The sequence below is a fragment of the Oryctolagus cuniculus genome, chromosome 7 (assembly GCF_051225735.1).
Source record: "Oryctolagus cuniculus isolate XC-2025 breed Fujian yellow rabbit chromosome 7, ASM5122573v1, whole genome shotgun sequence".
In the NCBI taxonomy this organism is placed as follows: Eukaryota; Metazoa; Chordata; class Mammalia; order Lagomorpha; family Leporidae; genus Oryctolagus; species Oryctolagus cuniculus.
In genome coordinates, this window is record NC_142873.1 from 44,805,090 (window position 1) to 44,828,259 (window position 23,170).

The 23,170-nt window shown below is 44.1% G+C and overlaps 2 protein-coding genes across 5 annotated transcripts in view; both read left to right on the forward strand.

Annotated features, from left to right (window-relative positions):
* The window catches only part of TPM3 (tropomyosin 3), a 28,255-nt gene extending 21,763 nt beyond the window's left edge, over window positions 1–6,492 (forward strand). For 2 of the 4 annotated variants that reach the window (XM_051857258.3, XM_070077674.2), the window contains one exon: window positions 5,124–6,492. In XM_051857258.3, coding sequence (XP_051713218.2) covers window positions 5,124–5,127 — 4 coding nt within the window. In that variant the 3' untranslated portion in view covers window positions 5,128–6,492. The remainder of the gene's footprint in view (window positions 1–5,123) is intronic. The other 2 variants (XM_070077663.2, XM_070077673.2) reach the window with 1 other exon arrangement.
* Window positions 6,493–7,466: 974 nt separating this feature from the next.
* The window catches only part of NUP210L (nucleoporin 210 like), a 126,625-nt gene continuing 110,921 nt past the window's right edge, over window positions 7,467–23,170 (forward strand). Inside the window, exons 1-5 of the mRNA XM_002715340.6 lie at window positions 7,467–7,716; window positions 9,618–9,754; window positions 19,836–19,967; window positions 20,832–20,925; window positions 21,839–21,989. Of these exons, the coding sequence (XP_002715386.4) occupies window positions 7,523–7,716; window positions 9,618–9,754; window positions 19,836–19,967; window positions 20,832–20,925; window positions 21,839–21,989 (708 nt within the window). The 5' untranslated portion in view covers window positions 7,467–7,522. The remainder of the gene's footprint in view (window positions 7,717–9,617; window positions 9,755–19,835; window positions 19,968–20,831; window positions 20,926–21,838; window positions 21,990–23,170) is intronic.

Here is a 23,170-nt window from a genome sequence, read left to right on the forward strand (position 1 = left end):
AGAGATGTGGAACCTTTTTGTCTGCCAAGGGCTGTTTGGATATTTGTAACATCATTCTCGGGCCATGCAAAATTATCAACTTAAAAATCAGCCTGCTGTATATTCATTGAATTTCATGTCCTGCCTGCGGTTGCCTTAGCAGGGCCAGACCAATTGATTCCACAGGCCTCATGGCCCGTGGGCTGGGCGTTAGTACCCTTGGTCTGCATCCTTCAGTAGCTGTCCTGAGTTACCTGAGACTGTACGAACTGTGGGCTGCAATCAAGCAGCACGGCAAAGAACGTGGCCCTCTAACTTTTTCCCCTGCTCTTAATTTCTCAGGCCCATAGGCTAATGTGTTGGAATTCATTCTTCCCTCTCTTGTTATGTTTGTTGATATGAAGAACAGAGAACATGGCTGGTTATCTTTTGGGTAGAACTGAACCTGCTACACTGGGCAGCCTCACCTCTACCCCACTCCATCTCTTCCTGTCACATGATATTGATCAGATGTGCCCCAGCTCAGTGGGATTGTTCCCTAATCAACTGACCATGGCTAAAAGAAACATTGAGTCAAATGGACTCTCTGCCTTATCCTTTTTAAAAAACATTTGCATTTTTAATGTATTTTCATTTATTTGAAAGGCAGAGTGACAGAGATCTTTCATCCTCTGGTTCTTTCCCAAACACTTAGAACAGCTACGGCCAGGCCAGGACTAAGGCACGAGTCTGGAACTCCACCTGAATGTCCTTCCGAAGGTAGCAGGGACCTAAGCATGCATTAGCAAGAAGCTGGATCAGAAGCAAAGCAGCCAGAACTTGAACTGGCACTCCTATATGGGATGTGGGTGTCCCCGTTTAGCTGCACCACAGTGCCCACCCTTGCTTTGTCCTTTTTTTGTTTTGTTTTGCTGTTATCAAGGAACTAAGGGCTTTAAGGAGTTAGTATCTGATATTGAGCTTTTAGTTCCTGTAGATAACAGTCTGGAAGCTAAGTTCAAGGTGAGAAAGCAACTGCATTGTTCTGACCTCCTAGGGAACTCTGCCTTCTAGGATTTAATCAGGCAATAAAATGCTCCCATTCCTTCTGTGTGTGTGAATTTCTTCCATAAATGAAACAAAACCCTCACTGACCAGACTTTCTTGAGGGATAAGACCCTGATAATACTCTTCTTTCCCAAGATAGGAGTGGGAATTACATAAACTAATTTGGATTTAAAAACCCTCTAAGTTCAGGTTGTACATGAAATCCGAGAGTTCACAAATTTGAATGTCTCCTATTTGTCAAGGATGCTACAGCGAGTAAGGCAGGTCCAGTTCTAGGCCTCATGGAGCTTTATAGACTAGAATTTGTTGGTCAGTGGCGAGCTTTTGTCATTCAGGATGGGACAAGTCTTACAGAACAATCCTGCACATTAATGGCTCCGCACATTTCTAGATTCTTTCTTGGAGGAAGGAGAGGGACAGTTCTACCCCTATTGAGAACCACTGATTAAATAGGGGGTACAATTTAAAAAACACCCTGGAGCCAGAATTGTGGTGCAGAGGGGGTTAAGCCACTGCTTGTGATGCCAGGTATCCCATATGAGTGCTGGCTGCTCTACTTTTGAACCAGTTCCCTGCTAATACACCTAGGAACACAGTGGGTAGTGGCCCAGGTACTTCGGCCCCTATCACCCACACGGGGGACATAGATGGAATTCTGGGTTTCTGGCTTCAACCTGGAACAGCCCTAGGCATTGCAGCCATTTAGGGGAGTGCACAGCAGATGAAGCATCCTCTTCTGTCTCTCCTTGTCATTCAGCCTTTCAAATAAATAAGTAATTTTTTTTTAATTAATCCTAGTGCTGTTTTTTAGTACAACTGTTATTTATGGCAGTCCTCCTAGGCTTTCTGTACATACATACTTTCTGTTTTGATAATAAACACAAGGTAGCAAATACTATTGGAACCATTCTGGCCCCCAGCTTTCTGGTGGGACTGGGGAAACCTCTGCTCCTGAGCCAAGGCCATCTGAGCAGTGCCCACAGATGGGACAGGAAAGTGTCTTTTTCATATTGAGATCCCGAGACTGAAAAAAAACAGTAGAAAGCATTTGTGACCTTCAGATGCTGACACTGGGAGGGACTTTGGCTTTCCTGTCTCCAAACTAGTATCCTTGGGCTGTTCAGCTAGATTTGACTTCTATCCCATTCCCTAAGGTGTGCTTCAAGTAGAAAATCCCAATAGAGCCAGTAGACTTTAGCAGGTAACTGCTTGTATCAGGAATGCTTTTGTTTGTAAGAAACAGCTCAGCAGTAATTTTAAATAAATACAGGCTTTTATTTTTTATTTCTTTAATCATATAAGTTTAGCCATGAGCAGCTGTGATCTCTTGTAGCTGGGGTTTCTGGGATTCTCCTGGCCTTTTTTCTTAAGCTCTAGTCATCATTTTCATGTTCCCCAAAGTTTTTCCAGAAGCCCCCATCTGACTCTCTTCCTGTATCTCATTTGTTGGAACTGGATCATACAATGGCCCCTCACTGCAAGGCAGTTTGAAAAACAGGATAGTTTTTTTTTTTTAAAGACTGACTTATTTATTTGAAAGGCAGAGTTACAGAGAGTGAGAGATCTTCAATCCACTAGCAAACTCCTCAGATAACCCCAACAGCCAGGGCTGGGCCAGGCTGTCAGGAGCCTGAAACTCCATCTAGGTCTCTACACTTGGGCCAACTTCTGCTTTCCCAGGCACATTAGCAGGGAGCTGGATCAGAAGTGGAGCAGCCAGGACTCAAACTAGTGCCGTGCAGAATTCGGGAGCTGCAGGCAGCAGCTTTTATGCTACACCACAATGCTGGCCACAGGGTAGTTCACTCTGTTGACCCAAACAGGTTTGGGTTCTTTTAGTAAAGAAGGAGAAATTGAATATTGATTGGATAAGCCACCATTGCAATGAGAAGTATTAGAAACTGTAGGATTGGGCAGATATTTGGCCCAGCAGTTAGGATGCCAGTTGCAACACTTGCATGCCTTGTCAGAGTGCCTGCGCTCAACTTCTGGCTCCAGTTCGTGATTGCAGCTTCTTGCCAATAGTGAACACTGGGAAGCTGCAGTGATGGCTTCTGTGGTTAGGTTCCTGCTGCCCACATGCCCATGTGGGAGATGTTGACTGAGTTCTCAGCTCTTGGCCTTGGCCTGGCCCAGCTCCACCCATTGCAGGCATTGGGGAGTGAACCAGTGGATAGAAGTGCTTTCTTTCTCCTTTTCTGTCTCTCAAATAAATAAATCTTTTTTTTTTTTTTTTTGCGGTGGAGAGGGGAGTGTAGGATTAAATGGGTATAGGACTATTTATCCCAATCTATCATTCATAATGCTGTGTTGAACGCTTTTACAGAAAAATGTTCAACTGCTCACATCAGTTTCTTTGAACCTCTGATTATTGTGAATATATTTCTCCCAAGCCGACTGGAGCCCTTCATTTGTTTGAGTTTCTCAGCCCAGGGAAGAAATACAAATACTGGGAAGGAGGTTTTATTTTAATTGCTTTTCCCCCTCCTTTAAAATGTTGTCTTGCCAACTTACCGGTCTGAGTTTCTCATTTTATTCTTCTGCCAGTCGTCCCACCAGCTGACCGACTGCTACTGCGCTCTGTCTGAATCCTCCTGCATCTGTCCTGCATTACAGATGCCTGCTTTGTATGCCAGCTAGTTGAAAGACTCCACAGTTATTTCTGGTACTCTACTAACCTTCCCTTTTTCTCTTTCTCCTCCTCTTTCTCCTCTCCTTTTCTTGTTTTCCCTTCTCTCCGTCGCTGCTGCAGAGCGTCTCTACAGCCAACTTGAGCGAAACCGCCTGCTTTCTAATGAGCTGAAGCTAACGCTGCATGATCTCTGTGACTGACGGGCTGGGCTCCCTGATGCCCATTAAACCGAGCTTACTGCTCACACCACTGACCTGGACCCCAGCCAAAGCTGATTGTCTTTCTTAAACTTCTTATAATTTGGCCCAAGCAATTGCTTTTTAAGTGGGGCAGTTAGAATGTTGTTGATTTCCTCACAGCACTGTGAAGCTGGAATAGTTAATGCTGTATTTCAATCCTTTTACAAGAGGTGATGGGTGACAGAGGGAGGGGCTGAAAGATTGCAGTGAAAAATCTTGGGAGAATTTTGTTTTCCACCCTTAATTGCTGCTCTTGCACTTGTGACTGTAGGATGTGTTCCCTTGCATGGCTGTTTTCTAACAATAAAAGGACTGACTTGGCAAGATATTGTAGCTGCTTCATCTGCAGGCCCAGGGATGGGCCTTTTTGACTGGGTGGAAAAAAGGGAAGGGAAAGAGGGTGTGGGCTGTGAATAGGGGTTTGTGTTGCTGTCGCCTTCTCTGAGTGTCTTCCCCTCACCTCCCTGGCGCACTCAGAGAGCTCTGCTCGCTAGGCAGGCGAGATGCTCTGTGGTGGTCAGCTGCTGGATTTCCTTCCACCTGACGTCTTCCCCTTTGACTCCTTTTCCTGGTTTTACGTTTAGTTGCAACTAACTGTCACAGGCTAGTTCTGGACAATAGCTTTGCAAAAATCTCAGGAATTTGCTTACAAGAATATGTTTGGGTAATATTTCTTGCCTTTGTTTTCTTTAAAAATTCTATGACTTCGCTATGAGGACTGTTGCTTTACCCCTCCTGTTCTTTTACTTCCTCTCTCCTTTTTGGAGAGACAGTGTAGAATCTGAGGACCTTCCTGTACCCCTTCTCAAGTTTAGATTATGTTGTTTATACTGATAGAAATGGCCATCCCTTGTTTGCAATGATCAAACTCCAGTGAGCCATTGCAAGTAAGCGCTGTCCTGTGGGCAAAGCCCTTAAGCATGGGCAACGATGTTATGAAGGCCTGCTTCTTCAGTGACTGAAAGCGGAAAGTGTGGTTGGGTGTGGGAGGGAGAGGAAATGGTTGACTGAGGTCCCTAGCTCCCTCCCCCAGGAAGTACAGCGACACTTGCAACTTAGTAGGCAAGCCAGAGGCCCTGCAAAACCCAGTGATGCGATAGCTCACTTCTGTGGCCAAGAAGGCAGCTGCTTTATTAACCTGCATCTTCCCTGCAACTGGAAAAAGTCTCAGAGTAGGCAGACCTTGAGATTTACCGTTTATAATTTCTCTCCTTTATCCCCATTAGATAAACTGAAATGCACCAAAGAGGAGCACCTCTGTACACAAAGGATGCTGGACCAGACTCTGCTTGACCTGAACGAGATGTAGAGCACCCCAGTCCCGCCCTGCCGCTGCTCCTCCCTCTGACCCCGACTCCACCTGAGGCCAGCCTGCCCGGAGCTGACCTCTAAACTGAGGGCTGATCTTTTAACTGGAAGGCTGCTTTCTCCTTTTGCCACCCACCTCCTCTGTCCTTAGACCCCGCCCCCGTGTCCTTTCACCAAACTGTCTCTGCCTCTTCCCAGAGATTCCAGTGGGACCAGAGGCTGAGCACTTTTGGGAACAACATTTAAGGGAATGTGAGCACAATGCAAAGTGTCTTTCAAAGCATGTTGTGATGTACACATTTTGTAATTACCTTTTTTGTTGTTGTAGTGACCATTTTGTAAAACATTCCAAGTAATTCCACACTCGGAAGGAGCAATCTAATACTTTTCTTACTTTTTGAAGGTAACTTTTCAGCTTAATGCATAGTGCCCTGTCCGCAGAGCAAGGAAAGAGGTGTTGGGCCTGCCTTACTGGGCGCCAGACAGAGCCCAGGAAAGACTCCTCTGTGGGGAACCTCACTGCTCTGTACAAAGCATCAGCCAAACCAGAAAGGTGATTCTGGGAGGAGTTGGCCAAAAACAAAAACCCCTCGCGCTGTTCAGGTTTACAGCTTTAAGGTATCTTTGGACACTGTTTTTGTTTTGTTTTGTTTTTTTCATTCATCAGAAGTGACCAAATTAAAATGGTAAGACCTCTGAGACCAATTTTTTGCCCCACCTCTGCCCCTTCCCAACAGCTTGCAGAATGGATCATGTGCCTCTTAGGTTGAGGTGATCACTTCACTGCTTTTCCTGCCTCCTTGAGAGAAAGAAAATTATGTTTTTGCCACTGATTTAGCCATATAAAACTCATCTCACCACCCTTTGCTGGGTCTGAAGCTGCTGTTTCTAAAAGTGCCATCTCATTGTGCTTTGTATCAGTCAGTGCTGGAGAAATCTTGAATAGCTTCTGTACAAAACTTTTAAAATTTTATATTATTTTGAAACTTTGCTTCTCTGGCCTTGGGGACCCTGGCCAGCCCTTCTGGCTGTGAGAGCATTCCACAGTCTGGGCTGGCAGTGTGCTAGTCTTTCCAAGTTCCTTCCCCCACCCCGTCCCCACTTTAGGTGAGGTTTCTGTGAGGTCTGTTAGGTGTACATCCTGCAGCTTATTGGCTTAAAATGTACTCTCCTTTGGTGTGGTCTCTTTGGGGCCTGTTGGGAGAAAGAAAAACCAATAGTGTAACTGTTTTGATACTGATTATTGACAATAAGTGTCTTTTTGAAATAAAGAACCAGTCCCTCCAACTCTCGGACCTACTTGACTTTTATTTTTTAAACCAAATGTGGTTTCTCCACAGAAGCTGTGAGGCTTGAGTTAAAAATCAGATCTTTGTGGTGGTAGCAACAGGGTTTAATGTAGCACATGCTTTGGAAGCTGACCAAAACTAGGCCCAAACTCCACTCTGAAATTCCTTATTACATGTCTCAATAGAAATAGTTTTGTTTTGTCATCTGTAAAATGGAGATAATATTTTATCAGAGTAGATGTGAAGATTTGAAATATTTATGGAGCAGCCTTTTATAGGTTAGGTTAATTTAACACTAGCATCTTCAGGCTGAACTGTGTTTTCTTGTACAACCATTATTATAATGGTTATTATAAACCATGGCTTTATTATGCTCCTTAAACCACTTAATATATATTGATCACACAGTACTATAAATGGTTTTAATAGACCATCTTTCAGTTAATACTCTGTTGTATATTTGGAAAAAAAAAGTTAATTTAACAAGAAGTGCTTAGCGAAGGCTGCATGCGGGGATGGCTTTCAAAGCTCAGTGCCTGGCATTTCCTGCACTCTGGTCTAAAGGCCGGACATGAATCCGACTTCCTAGTAAAATTACATGGCTCCCTTGACAAAGTCCAACTGTTTATACTACAGACTGGAAATTTTTCCATTTATAGGCCCAGACCAATGCTGACTGGAAATTATTGCATCATTTATTGCAATAAAAATTTTTATTTTGGTTTAGAAGCTTTACACAGTAGACAACAGAAGGAGAAATTAAATTGGTTGGTTTTTGAAGACTTTTTCTACTTGTTTCTTACTATTAAAAAAAGATCTGCCCTCCAATATTTGACAAAACAGTCCCGATGTGGCCCGTGCTGAGTTTCGAAACATTTCCTTGCTGAAAAGAGTTCCTAAAAAAACTCCCACAATTCCGAGCCAGACGGGGGGGGGGGGGCTCTGCTGACGTCATGCCTGTGGATTGGCTGGTGTTGGTGCTGAGGGCGGGGCTGTAGTTGAGCCGGAACCTGAACCCCGCAGTCGCCATGGCTGGTTCTGGGTGGGCCCGAAGCCTAAGGCCCTTTTTCCCGTGGGCTCTACACAGCCTCCTGTTGCCGCTTTTGGTTTTGCTTGGAACTCTGGCCAACAAACTTAACGTGCCTCAGGTGTTGCTACCCTTTGGCCGGGAGCCAGGGCGGGTGCCCTTCCTGCTGGAGGCGCAGCGGGGCTGCTACACTTGGTGAGGGGTAGGAGGTGTCAAGCGTATGGGCCCCAGTACCAGCCAGTAAGAACAGGAGGGATTACCTCTGTTAAGACCGCACTGGTGTGCTGCGTGATGGCGGCATGGAGGGGACTACGCCGCAGGGAGGAGGCCGTGGTGTCTGGGGTGGCGCAGCCCATATTCTTTGTATGGTGCCTGTGGTAGGCATGGGGGGATATCAGGTTAGGAGGCTCTGGCTGTGAGGCCGCCCTTTTCACTGTGTGTGTTGGGAGGGGTGGTCACTGGACAGCTACCAGGACACACGTATTGATGGCTCCTCCATATGAGGGATTTTAGGAGCGTGAAATAGCTAGAGTGATAGGGAGTTCCCAAGATCTGAGGAAAGTTCTTGAGGGGCGGAGAAGATGGGATGTGAGTGTCGCTCCCCCTCTTCGTGGAGGAACGACACAGGACCCTGCGCTGTTCTTTCGTCTGCTCGGCCCTCCCCGGGTTTGCTGCTGGTTCTTCCCGGGTTGGCTGCCGTCCCTTCCACCTCCGTGGAAGGCCGGTTCCCCCTGGCCACTTTCCCCACTTCCGCGGGGGAGCGGCACACCGCCGGCCGGCTCTCTCGGGGGCTGCACAGGTGTTCCTTCAGCTAGATGTTCCTGGTGCATGTTGTCTCTCTCCTCCTTTATAGTCCTCCTCCGCCAATCCTAACTCAGGTGCCCACACGCCGAGTACGCTGCTCTCCTCCAATCAGGAGCAGGATCAGCTCCTGGAGGTCATCACTCAAGTTGGCAAGAGGCAGCTGCGTAGAAGCTGTTTTCTCCTCTCCCAGCGCCATATTGTGGGAGAGCAGATGCATAGAATAAGTCTTAATTCCAGTAACTCAGTCCAGTCCGGGTTGCTCCCCACATGTGAGGTTCTCAATGTGAGGAGATTCTAAAAGAACTAATTTTGGGTACTTAACTAAGCACTGCGTTAACGAACTCATTCACTTTTTACAGCCTTATGAAGTAAGTACTCCTATTTTACCAGGAAACAGACCCAGAGACCGTGAAGTGGAAACTTTTTGAAATATCAGGGTTAATCGAGGGTGGAGAAGAGATCTCTATCTGTAGTATACAAGTTGCTTCTCCTACATGCCCCCTCTCCCCATAAGGGTAACCATCTGAAGTGGTAAGACCCAGGGGGACTCAGCTCTGGAATAATGGCTTCCAGACTGAAGGTGCAAAGACACGGTGTTCTGGGGTGAGAGGACCCGATGGTAGGTTGTATGGTTACCTAAAAACGGGGGGGAATCTAACCCAAGTGAGCTCCAAGATGGCAGGGCGTTCATTCTAAACAGTAAATTATCGTTTACCATCCCTTAAGAGAAGTAGTGAGGTTCAGAGTGAGAAGTTCACCTCCAATTTTATGAGGACATATTAGGAAGTTGGGCTTGTAAAATGACCCAGTGTGAGGTATTTCCTGAGTGGATGGCACAAGGGCTCTTTCTAGTATCAAAGCTGTTCCTTCCAACCTCCGGAAATATATTTTTTTTTTTAAGTTGCACTCACACCTCGGTAATTGAGGTGATTTTCCCTTCTTTGATAGCAGCAGTTCAGTTTCTAGGATTAGAAGAAATTCATTTCTCAGAGTATAAGAAAGTCCCATCTCATTGGAAATACGACATCCTATTTTTATACCATGAGAAGAGTGTAACAGTATCATTTTAAATATTGAGGGTCAATATAACACTTCTGGAGTTTTGCACACAAGAGATCATTGGGTAAAGGTTCTGATCAGTCTCTCCTACTTTAATTCTTGTGTCCCTAAGCAATGCTCCTACTTTAAAGATTGTCATTAGTAATATGTAACTGGAATATAAGGATTTGCTCCACCCAAAGTTAACTTTTTAACCCACGTATTTCAAACTCGTAAGCATTTTGTTCTGGCAGGCATTCCACCCATCATGATGCAGTTACTGTTGAGCCTTTATATGAAAATGGCACCTTGTGTTCTCAAAGAGCTGTACTCATTGCTGAATCTACCCAACCGATACGCCTCAGCAGTATTATTCTTGCTCGAGAAATAGGTATGTTGAGAGCAAAGACTAGGTAACACTCCATCTGGTAGAATAATCTAATAGCATGTATAGATGGTTAATACAATAGTGTTGGCTTTAACTGATGAGGTTAGAAAAAGGATTTCTGCTATATAAACCCTAATTATGGCATCCATCTGACTGTTTTTCTTTTTGGTATATTCAGCATCTGTCAGAGTACCTGATACCATGGAGACTGATTGAAACAATAAAGAATCATTCATCTGGAATTAATTTAGGTGTTAAAGGTTGAATTGGTCTGGAGTGAGCAATTAAAAAAAAAAAAAAAAGGCTGCATAAGACTATGAGTAGAGCGTCTCAATGCGGGTTTGAACACGAATCACCAGCATTGCCTGCATCCCCTGGTTTCTTATTAGAAATGTCAATTCCCAGTCTCCATCAGAATCTCTGGATGAGCCCCTAGGGGTGTCTATTTTAACAATCTCTCCAGATGATTTTTATACATACTTAAGTGTGAGAAGTACAATCATGTGTTTTAGTCTGGAGCAATTCAAGAATTGCTATTTCGGGCCAGCATTGTGGCACAGCAGGTGAAGCTGCTGCCTGTAATGCTGACATCCTGCATGTGTGCCGTTTTGTGTCCCTGCTATTCCACTTCTCATCGACCGTGGCCTGGGAAAAGCCCTGGAAGAGGGCCAAAGTGCTTGGGCCCCTGCTACCCACTTGGGAGACCTGGATGAAGCTCCTGGTTCCTGGCTTCGGTCTGGCTCAGCCCTGGCTATTAGAGGCCATCTGGGTAGTGGCCCAGCAGATAGATGGAAGATCTATCTTTCCCTCTCTTGAATTCTGGCTTTCAAAACTAAATAAATCTTTAAAAAGTTGCTATTTGTATCCCAGTCAGAGAAGGATTCTTTGTATCCCTGTGTTTTTGGTACATCATTACCATTCTGATAGACCGGAAATATCTGTATGGATTTTAATTATTTAATGAACGATTTAACTATAATGTAATTACTCAGAAATTTAGAATGTTTGGTATACTATATTTCATATAATTGAGGATGCCATGTATTATGAAGTATACATTTTATTTTAAGTAGCTAAGAAGGAAAAAGATTGCCAATTAAACTATACTTAAAATTTTTTTTCTCATTTATTTGAAAGGTACAGAGAGAGACTGACAGAGACAAAGAAGGCAGTGTCTTGCATCTTCTGGTTCACTCCCCAAATGCCTGCAATAGGGAGGGATGGGCAGCCAGAGCTGGGATCCAGGAACTCAATCTAGGTCTCCTGTGTAGGTGGCAGAGACCCACATGCTTGAGCTGTGTCACCTGTTGCTTCCCAGGGTGTGCACTAACAAGAAGCTGGAATCTGGAACAGAGCCTGGGTGCATCCCAAGCAGTGGCTTGGAAGCTGCACCATTCACCACTACTATGCTTTTATCCCACTTGCAATTTTTACTTTATACTTACAGAATGATTTCATTTAATTATATAATTTCTTTAATCTTGTATCACTCTGATGCCTAATGAAAAGGGATATATAGGGGGTAGACATTTGGCATAGTGGTTAAACTGCTGCCTAGGATAAAGGAGTTCTCTACTATTGTCCACCAGGTTTTCTTCCAAATGCTAATGCCTGTTTACAAATTTTGATGCTGGCCCTTTGAATGTTCTCCCACATATTGTCAGCAACAACAGTGTCATGACTGGCTTTTGACTGCAGTTAAATGTCATCAACTACATGATACGTCCCATGTTCAGAGATGTTAAAGTGTCATAAATGTCCAAGAACCAATGAAATATTAAGAAATTCTTGAAAATGAGATTGTTGGAGGACCATGTCATTCAAAGTAGCTACTAAAGATAGAAGAGGATACCATAGTCTTGAAAAGGAGCATTGATTTGGTTACATATGCTATTTTTTTAAAGTAATTACTCTTTACTATGTGAGATTGTAATTTTTTTAAAGATTTGTTTATTTGAAGGAGTTAGAGAGGTAGAGACAGAGAGAGAGGTCTTCCGTCTGATGGTTCACTACCCAATTGGCTGCAACGGCCAAAGCTGTGCCAATCTGAAACCAGGAGTCAGGAGCTTCTTCTGGGTCTCCCATGTGGGTGCAGGGGCCTAAGGGCTTGGGCCATCTTCTACTGCTTTTTCAAACCATAACAGCTGGATTGGAAGAGAAGCAACCAGGACTAGAACCAGCGCCCATATGGGCTGCCAGTGCTTCAGGCCAGGGCTTTAAACTGCTGCGCCACAGCGCCAGCCCCTGGTTTATTTTTTAAAGACTTATTTTTATCTGTTTGAAAGGCAGGGTAACAGAGATCTCCTATCCACTGGTTCATACTCTAAATTACCACACTGGCTGGGGCTGGGCCAAGCCAAAGCCAGAAGCCTGGAACTCCATCTTGGTCTCGTGTGGGTGGCAGGGGTTCAAGTATTTGGGCAATTTTCCAATGCTTTCCCATGCAGATTAGCATGGAGCTGGTTTGGAAGTGGAAAAACAAGGACTCAAACCTGTGCTGTGATAGGGGATTCTGGCATCAGGCAGCACCACTTTATCACATGCTGGCCCCCAAATAAGCATTTTGTGCACTGTGCTAAGCACATGGTAAGTGTTCAGAAAACAGGCACAGTAGGTAAGATGCTACTTGGCACTCCTGCATCCTGTATTGGAGTGCCCAGGTTTGAGTCTGGCAGTGCTTCCAATTACAGCTTCCTGGTTATGCACACCCCAAGAGGAAGCAGGTGATGGCTCAAGTATTTGGATTCCTGCCACCCATGTGGGAGACCCAGATTAAGTCTGGGCTCCTGGTTTTGGCTTGCCCAACCCTGCCTATTGTGGGCATTTGGGGGAGTGAACCAGAAGATGGAAGATCTCTCTTTCTCTCTTTGTCTCTTTGCCTTTCAAATAAAAATAAATATTTTAAAAATGTTCAGTGAATACTTATTGATTAATTGCAACAATTGAGTGTAATAAAGAGGAGCTGATTTGGAAACTAGTATAAATATGAAGGTCAGGAAAGGGAGGAAATCTTTGTCCTATCTGTTCCCTTTTTAAAAAGAATATTTAGGGGCTGGCGCTGTAGCGTAGCAGGTAAAGCCACCGCCTGCAGTGCTGGCATCCTGTATGGGCACCGGTTCAAGTCCTGCTTGATCCACTTCCAATCCAGCCCTCTGCTATGGCCTGGGAGGGCAGTAGAAGATGGCCCAAGTCCTTGGGCCCCTGCACCCAAGTGGGAGACCTGGAAGAAGCTTCTGGCTCCTGGCTTCAGATCAGCGCAGCTCTGGCTGTTGTGGCCAATTGGGGAGTGAACCAGCAGACGGAAGACTTCTCTTTCTCTGCTTCTCCTTCTCTGTGTAACTCTGATTTTCAAATAAAAAATCTCTTTTAAAAAATCTTTTTTTAAAATAGTATTTATTTGAAAGAAATTTTGCATCTGGGGCCATCGCCGCAGCTCACTTGGTTAATCCTCCCCCTGCAGCACCGGTTCTAGTCCCGGTTGCTCCTCTTCCAGTCCAGCTCTCTGCTGTGGCCTGGGAAGGCAGTGGAGGATGGGCCCAAGTGCTGGGCCCCTGCACCCGCATGGGAGACCAGGAGGAAGAACCTGGCTCCTGGCTTCGGATCGGCGCAGCGCCAGTCGTGGCGGTCATTTGGGGGGTGAACCAACAGAAGGAAGACCTTTCTCTCTGTCTTTCTCTCACTGTCTAACTCAAAAAAAAAAAAAAAAGGATGCTTTGTAAATCATAAAAAAAGCATTTAAAAAAAAAAGAAAGAAATTTTGCATCTGCTGGTTCCTCCGAAAATGTCTGCAACCATGGGGAAACCAGATTAGGTTTGCCTGACCTGGAAGGCTGGGTCGGAAGTGGAGGAGCCAGGACTCAGGCAGGCACTCTAATGTGGAATGCAGGCGTCACAACAGCATCCTGGTCACTGCACCAGACACCCATCTCTGCTCTCTCTTTTTGTCTCTGGCTTTGTGTCCTTTTGATTCTCTCAGTCCTACCTTCGTTTTTTCTCTCTCTCTCTTTCTCTTATCTTTTTTCTTTTCTTTCTTTCTTTCCTGTTTTTTTTTTTAAGAATTTAACTTTTGGGGCCAGTGTTTTGGCACAGTAAGCTAAGCCTCTGTCTGTGGCGCCGGCATCTCATATGGGCACTGATTTGTGTCCCAGCTGCTCCTCTTCTGATCAAACTCTCTGCTTTTGGCCTGGGAAAGCAGAGGAAGATGGCCCAAGTGCTTAGACTCCTGAGCCCACGTGGGGACCTAGAGGAAACTCCTGGCTCCTCGGGTTGGCCCAGCTCCAGCCATTGTGACCACTAAGAGTGAACCAGTGGATGGAGGACCTTTCTCTCTGTCTCTCCCTCTCTGTCTTTGTAACTCTGCCTCTGAAATAAATAAATAAAATCTTTGTTCTAAAAAAAAATTTAACTTTTTTTTTTGGGGGGGGTGGGCAAGGGGACACTTGGGCCCTCTTCCACTGCTTTCCCAGGGCATTAGCAGGGAGCTGGATTGGAAGTGGAGCAGAGACTCCAACCGGCGCCCACTTGGGATGCTGGCATTTCAGGCAGAGGCTTAACCCAGCCCCAATATTTCTTCATCTTGATAGATCATCTCTCTTATTTTTCTTTCTTTATTATCTGACACCAGTAGGAATCTGAGGTATACCTAAATAAGTAGGTAAGAATATTTGTTTTATTGTTAAAAATTTATTTGTTTGAAAGGCAGAGTTACAGGGTGGCGAGGCCCAAGCACTCGACTGTCTTCTGCTGCTTTCCCAAGCAAATTAGCAGGGAGCTAGATTGGAAGTGGAGCAGCCAGGACTTGAACCGGTGCTCACTCATATGGAAGGCCGGCATTGCAGGTGATGGCTTCACATGCTGCAGCACAATGCTGGCCCCTGTTGCATTACTTAATACAGTTATTTGTTTAGTTTCCACTTTAAAATCAGGTAAAGTAAATGTTTGCTGTTTTTCATAATTTAAGTCTGCTTTTAAGACATTCAACATTCAAGGTAATTTTTTTTTTTTTTGTCATGGTCAGTGCGTTGCATTGAAAAACTTCCTGCTGTTGAAGTAGTCAGATGAGTAAGCATTGTGTACACAAGGCTTTTCATATTTGTTAATGTAGGGTCATGGCTGCTTCTGGTCCATCATTGCCCTGCACATTTCTCCACTGAAGAAAGGGGTTTAGTTTCCCATTTAGCTAGTGCAAGGTTATCTGGTGTATCATATTATCAGCTCACCCTTCCTCCCTCCTCCCATTCCTTCCGTCTTTCCTTCCTGCCTTCCTTTGGCATCCCTTGAACACTTCCTTAATGATAATTCTACCAGCAGATTCTGGGAGACTTCGATTTCTATTGGTTCTTTTCATGGACCCCATGTCTTAGTCTTTAATTTTCTTCATTTTGTGTTCTGCTTTTCAGTTAAATATATTTTTTTGATAGGCAGAGTTAGTGAGAGAAAGAGAGAGAGAGAGAGAAAGAGAAAGGTCTTCCGCTGGTTCACCCCCCAAATGGCTGCACTGATCCAAAGCCAGGAGCCAGGTGCTTCCTCCTGGTCTCCCATGCAGGTGCAGGGCCCAAGCACTTGGGCCCATCCTCCACTGCCTTCCCAGGCCACAGCAGAGAGCTGGACTGGAAGAGGAGCAACCGGGACAGAATCTGGCGCCCCAACCAGGACTAGAACCTGGGGTGCTAGTGCCGCAGGTGGAGGATTAGCCAAGTGAGCCGCGGCACCGGCCTCAGTTAAATATTAATTGAATAGAATATTAACTTTTTTTAAGATTTATTTATTTATTTGAAAGAATTATACACAGAGAGGAGAGGCAGAGAAAGAGAGAAGTCTTCCATCCGATGGTTCACTCCCCAGTTGGCTGCAACAGCCGGAGCTGCGCCAATCCGAAGCCAGGAGCCAGGAGCTTCTTCCCGGTCACCCATGTGGGTGCAGGGGCCCAAGGACCAGGGCCATCCTCTACTGCTATCCCAGGCCACAGTAGAGAGCTGGATCAGAAGAGGAGCAGCTGGGACTAGAACCGGCGCCCATATGCGATGCCGGCGCTTCAGGCCAGGATGTTAACCTGCTGTACCACAGCACCGGTCTCTAGAATATTAACTTTTAAAAGTTTTAAATTTTGGAGTTGGCATTATGGCATAGCAGGTAAAGCTATCTCCTGTGGTGCCAGTATCCCATACGGGCACTGGTTCAAGTCCCAGTTGCTCTACTTCTGATCCAGCCCCCTGATAATGGCCTGGGAAAGCAGTAGAAGATGGCCCAAGTGCTTGGGGCTCTGCACCCACATGGAAGACCCCAGATGCAGCTCCTGGCTCCTGGTTTTGGATTGGCCCAGCTTCGGCTGTTGCAGCCATTTGGGGAGTGGGCCAACGGATGGAAGGTCTCTCTTTTCCTCTCTGTAACTCTGCCTTTCAAATAAATAAATGTTTAAAAGTGTTTTTTTTTTTTTAAATGTATTTATTTATTTGAAAGGCAGAGTTACACAGAGAGAGGAGAGGGAGAGAGAGAGAGAGAGTCTTCTGTCTGATGGTTCACTCCCCAATTGGCCGCAATGGCTGGAACTGTGCCAATCTGAAGCCAGGAACCAGGAGCTTCTTCTGGGTCTCCCATGCAAATGCAGGGGCCCAAGGACTTGGGCCATCTTCTACTGCTTTCCCAGGCCATAGCAGAGAGCTGGATTGGAAGTGGAGCAGCCAGGTCTGGAACCAGCACCCATATGGGATGCCGGCACTTCAGGCCAGGGCGTTAACCCACTGTACCACAGCTCTGGCCCCAAAGTTTTTTATTTTAAAATAATTTCAGATTTACAAAAGAGATGCAGAGATAGTGCAGTGGTAAAGTGCCCACTGCAGATGGCAGTTTTACCTGCTACACCACAGTGACAGCCCCTCCTTAGTCAATTCTGATCTGTGATATTTTCTCAGTCATATTTGACACTTTACTGTTGGCTAGAGGTTTTATACTCTTTCTCAAAACTTGAATTTGTCTGATGTTTCTCATGATTAGCCTGGAGTTGTCTATTTTGGGTGGGGGAACAGAAGTGAAGAGCCCTTCTCATTGCTTTATATGGAATACATTATGCCAGCATGGTTTATCTGATGTTAATCTTGATCACTTGGTTAAGGTGGTGTTTGTCACGTTTTTCTACTATGAAATTTCCATTTTCCTTCCTTTCCATAAGTTATTCATTAAAAGGAATCATGGGGTGGGCCTTCCTGATTCCAGCTCCCTAATAATGCATACTGGGGAGGCAGCTCCTGATGGTTCAGGTGGCTGAGTCCCTGCCATCCATATGGAGTTTTTGTTTCCTGACTTTGGCCTGGCCCAGTCCTGGCCCTTGAGAGCATCTGGGGAGTAAACAGGCAGATGGGAGATTCTGTCTCTCTCTCTCTTTCTCTACTTTTCAGACAAATAAAATAAATAAATAATTAAAAAAATGGTATCTGGGAAAGGGCCAGCTTTATGGTATAGCAGGTTAAGCTTCTGCCTGCAACATCGGCATCCCATATTGTCATTTGTTCAAAACCCAGCTGCTCCACTTCCGATCCAGTTCTCTGCTAATGTGCCTGGGAAAGCATCAGAAGATGGCCCAAGGCTTTGGACCCCTGTATCCACGTGGGAAACCCAGAAGGTGCTCCATGCTCCTGACTTTGGCCTGGCCCAGCCCCATCTGTCATGCCGATTTGGGGAGTGAACCAGTGGATGGAAAGTCTCTCTCTCTCTCCCTGTCTCTCTTCCTATCTGTAACTTTGCCTTTCAAACAAAACAAAACAAAACAAACAAACAAACAAACAAACAAACAAAAAAAACAGGTATCTGGTGCCAGGATTGTGGAGCAGTAGTTAAGTCACCATGTGGGATGCTCACATCTCCTATCACAGTGCTGGGATTGAGTCCTGCCTCTGCTTCCTGTCTGGTTTCCTGCTAATGTGCACCCTAGGAGGCAGAAGGTGATGGTTCAAGAATCTGTGTCCCTGCTACCCATGTGGGAGACCTAGGTGGAGATCCAGCCTCCTGGCTTCAGTCTGTTGCCAGTGTTTAGAAAGTCAACCAGTGAGTAGATGGAAGATCACTCTCTCTCTCTCTCTCTCTCTCTCTCTCTCTGTCATTCTGCCTTTCAAATAAATAAATAGTTTTTTTTTAAATCGCCCCCAATATTTTTATGAAAACTACTATTCTTTTTTTTTTTTTTTTTTTTTTTGACAGGCAGAGTGGACAGTGAGATAGAGAGAAAGGTCTTCCTTTTCCGTTCCATTGATTCACCCCTCAATGGCCGCTGTGGCCGGCGCACCGCGCTGATCCAAAGCCAGGAGCCAGGTGCTTCTCCTGGTCTCCCATGCAGGTGCAGGGCCCAAGGATCTGGGCCATCCTCCACTGCACTCCCGGGCCACAGCAGAGAGCTGGACTGGAAGAGGAGCAACCTGGACAGAATCCAGCACCCCGACCGGGACTAGAACCTGAGGTGCCGGTGCCGCAGGCAGAGAATTAGCCTAGTGAGCACCAGTGCCGGCCTATAAATAGTTTAAAAAATGGTAACAGGGCAGGCGCTCACTTGGCTAATCCTCCACCTGCGGCACCGGCATCCCATATGGGCTCCAGGTTCTAGTCCCGGCTGCTCCTCTTCCAGTCCAGCTCTCTGCTGTGGCCTGGGAAGGCAGTGGAGGATGGCCCAAGTGCTGGGGCCCTGCACCTGCATGGGAGACCAGGAGGAAGCGCCTGGCTCCTGGCTTTGAAATGGCACAGCGCACCTGATGTAGCAGCCATTTGGGGGGTGAACCAACGGAAGGAAGACCTTTCTCTCTGTCTCTCTCTCTCACATCTAACTCTATCTGTCAAATAAATTAATTAAAAAAAATGGTAACAGTACAAAGCTATCTTTATTTCAGCTTTATTTTCAATTAATGTTTCTGAATTTCACTATGGGTTTATTAACTAGAACTCTGGTTGTTCTGGAACCCTGGTTGTGTATAATACAGTGAGCCCAAGGGTTTTTAATCTCATAGTCCAAGGGGAAAATTATTGAAAAAAGAGTTTATTGATGGTAAGATATGGTTGCTACATTTACTTTACTAAATAAATACATTCAAACAAAATTTTTTTTTCATTTTATTTGAAAGTGGAGAGACAGAGATCTTCCATCTGCAGGTTCACTCCCCAGTTTCCTACAAAAGCCAAAGGACTGGACCAGACTGAAGCTAGGAGCTCAGAATTCCATGAGGTCTCCCACGTGGGTGACAGGGCCATCATCTGCTGCTTCCCAGGATTCTCATTAGCAGGAGCTGGGACTCTGATACGAAAGGGGACATCCCATGTGGCAACTTAACTGCTACACCGCTCACTAAATAAATACATTTCAAAAATCTGCTAATGCCATCATTTTGTGAAAGAAAAAATACTTTGCCACTCAAAAAAATAAAGTATGACAAAATGCATTTCTTTAAAGTGATTAGTTTAATTAATTAATAAATGGAATGATTAAACACAATTTAATTTTATTCACTTCTGAAATACTTATTTTCTCCTTTTCCATGAGTGAGTAAAAACATCATGGACGGTGTTTGAGAAGCGCTGGTCCAGTGCGTCTTCTTACAAACACAGAGCTGCGCTGTCTTTGTGGCACAGCAGGTTAAGCCAGTGCTTGTGATGCCAGCATCCTATATTGGAGCACCAGTTCCAGGCCCAAAGCTCAGCTTTTGATCCAGCTCTCTGCTAATGTACCTGGGAAGGCAGCAGAAGATGGTTCAAGTGCTTGGGTTCCTGCCACACACAAGGGAGACCAGAATGGAGACCCCAGCTCCTGCCTCAGACCTGTAGTGGCCTTTTAGGGAATGAACCAGCAGATGGAAGATCTCTGTCTCTCCCTTTGTCCATCCGCCTTTCAAATATACACAAATGACTAACTCTTAAAAAAAAAAAAAAACACAAACACACACAAAAAACCCACAAATTGATGTCTTCTTATTATGCTGTTTTCTTCCACAGGTAAAAGCAGTTGTCATGGTCTTTCTTTTTCATAAATATACAATAAGCTTTTAGTATGAGATTGAATAGAGTCATAATGAATTAAATCAAGTGCTCAGTGTTGGGTTCCTTGTAGTGACTGACCATGAGCTGCGCTGTGATGTCAAGGTCGATGTGATAGACAGCATTGAAATCGTATCTCGGACCCGAGAACTCTGTGTAGACGATTCACCACTGGAGCTGAGGGTGAGAGCCTTGGATGCTGCAGGTGAGAGCTTCAGAGGACTCACGACAGCCACCCAAAGCAAAGCAATGCACACTCGGGAACAAGGACTCGAGTGATAAAAGTGAACTGGAAACAGTGCTGATTTTCTCATTTGGAATTCATGTAGATGAGGAATTAATAATTCTGTATAATTCAATATATTAGCTATGTTATTTCATAGTTTTTCCTTGCTATTATTGTTATCTCTGAACTTTACTTAAATATCCAAATTCTGTCACTGAGCTTCTGCTGATTGCCCTTAGATCAACAATTAGGAACATGTCTTGGCAATTATTGCTAACTCTGTTTAAAACAATTAGTTGACTTTCTATAGGTCAGGAGGATTTAACGTAAACTTGTGAAAAGTTTCCTGGTTTTAAGTTAGTCTTTCTTGAGGATAATTTTATATTGCTTTTAATATATTATATAATGCTATAATAAGGCATTAAAGCACTTAAATTTATTTCCACTTTCTTTGTAAACTAGTAAAATGTAATTTTAAAATCTGAAGAATGACCTAGTTTTTATACAAATTTGAAGGAACCAAGTTTAAGGATGTTTATCAAACATCAGGTAGACATAAATACCCCTTTGTGTAGAAAGGAACAAAGAATGTGGCACAATTTTTGTGAACCAGAAGTTAATCAACTTGAGTCTTTCTTACTTTCAAAAAGTTTATGCAGCAGCATTTGTTTTGTTTGTGTAGGAGTCTTCCTCATGTCTGTGTTTTAATTCATTAATGAAAATACTTCAATTTGCTACTGAAAGCACCTAAAGATAATTTTCTAGTTAGGTTTCCCTTTCTTGTTGAAGAGACCTGTTTTGAGTATTTGATTCCGTCTTCTCTACTTTTGGCTTGCTCTGCAGGAAATACTTTCAGTAGCTTGGCAGGGATGACGTTTGAGTGGAGCATTGCCCAGGATAACGAGTCAGCAAGAGAAGAACTGTCTAGCAAAATTAGGTAAACTTGAAACCAAACAAATTATCTGGCTTTGAGGGAGACACCTGCCATTGAGTGGTACACAGAGCAGCAACCCTTTGTGTGGACTTTAATAGGCCTGCTGTCTGGACTTTTTTTTGACACAGATAATTCTCCAGGGGAAATGTCTTTGTTAGAATGACGTATGGTGTGGGTGTGGACCCCTTATGATAACTTATTTTAGGCCACTGTAAAGGAGTCCATGAACTCAGGAAGATACAGTTTGAGCCAGGTGCATCTTCTGGCTGTTTTGTTACCCGTGCTGAAATAGAGTAAGATGTTAGTGCGAAGTTTTGTCTTTAGTGCCAAGATAGAACTCAAACAATTCAAAGTTTAGTTGCACAACAGTTTTAACCATTACGTATTTTTCTTACAGTCTTTGTGGAAAACAAAAGTTAAAAAAAGACTTTTTACATTTTGTAGACATTGAAAAAACCATTTTAAAATTTTCTTAGGAACTTTCTTTTCTTTCTTTTTTTTAAATTATTTTATTTTATTTTATTTTATTTTTGACAGGCAGAGTGGACAGTGAGAGAGAGAGAGAGAGAGAGAGAAAGGTCTTCCTTTGCCATTGGTTCACCATCCAATGGCCACCCCGGCCGGCGCACCACGCCGATCCGATGACAGGAGCCAGGTGCTTCTTCTGGTCTCCCATGGGGTGCAGCGCCCAAGCACTTGGGCCATCCTCCACTGCACTCCCTGGCCACAGCAGAGAGCTGGCCTGGAAGAAGGGCAACCGGGACAGAATCTGGCACCCCAACTGGGACTAGAACCCGGTGTGCCGGCGCTGCAAGGCCGAGGATTAGCCTAGTGAGCTACAGGTGCCGGCTCTTAGGAGCTTTCAAAGACATTGTTTGAAATGTTGCTAGAAACAAATCTTATTTTATATCTTTAGGATTCTGAAATACTCTGAAGCAGAATATTCTCCCCCAGCCTATATAGTTGAAATGGAAAAAGAAGAGAAACAAGGAGATGTGATTTTGGTGTCTGGCATCAGAACTGGAGCTGCTGTTGTAAAAGTTCGAATTTTTGAACCATTCTATAAGGTGAAAAGTTTGTACAATAAACTTGCATTTAATAGTCTTGACTATAGAAAATATAGCTCCTTATATTTATCTATAGAAGTTCCCTTGCTTGATATGATTTTGGCCAATAGTGGGTCATTTCATTGAAAAGGTCATCTGCAGTGGATTAGCATAAAAATGCTTATCTTTCTTAAACATTTTATTACCTAATTAGAACTGCAAATATGATTGGCAGGTTTTTTTAAACCATATAGCTGGATTTTATTCACCAGTTCTTTATTGTAGGCCCAAGGCCTTGCTTTGACCGTGAATTCACTGATTAGAAATGTACACACTATTTGTTGCATAAGCTAAGTTTTCTTTGATAGTCAAGTGAAAATTTAGAATGTGTAAAGCAGATTGAGTACAGATTTTGTATTTTTCAAGGGTTTTTATGCAATCTTTTATATTTTTACATGTACCTAATTTGATACACAAGATAACTTCAAAAAGTTAGTGGAAAATAGAATTAAAATTAAGCTTACCAGGGCAGCTGTTTGGTCAACAGTGAAGACAACGACCCACATACCACATTGGAGTACCTGGGTTTGATTCCCAGACTGCAGCTCTGCCTCCTGCTTTCTGCTAATGCAGGCCCTGGGAGGCAGCAGTAATAGTTCACGTAATTGGGTTCCTGCCACCCACAAGGGAGACTTGAATTGCATTCCTGGCCATTTGCAGGCATTTGAAGAGTGAACTAGCAGATAGTTCTGCCTGTCACTTTGTCTCTGCCTCTCAAATAAATACATAAAATGAATTTTACAAAAAGTTTACTTAGGTACATTTTTGAAATCATTCATAGTTTTTCACAATAGCATTTTCCATGAACTTTTTGAAACCCCTTCATGTGCATGAATTTCAAAAATATTTTCCACCAAAGTAAATTTATCTCTTCATTCCATTTTTCCATGAACTTTTTGAAGTACTCTCATATTTGAAGCTCACCTTTAATCTCTTTTTAAAACATTTAACATTTTTGTAGGAGTAACAGCTCTTTTCACATCCATAATTTTTGTTTTAATGTGATTGTAATTACAAGTCCAACTGGCATAAAAAAGTTTGAAAAAAACAAGTAAGTATCTTTTGGTAAGCATTTACTTGAAGAGGCAGGAATACAAATAAATGTATATGCATTCTACAGAGCATCCTACCAACTTTGTGTT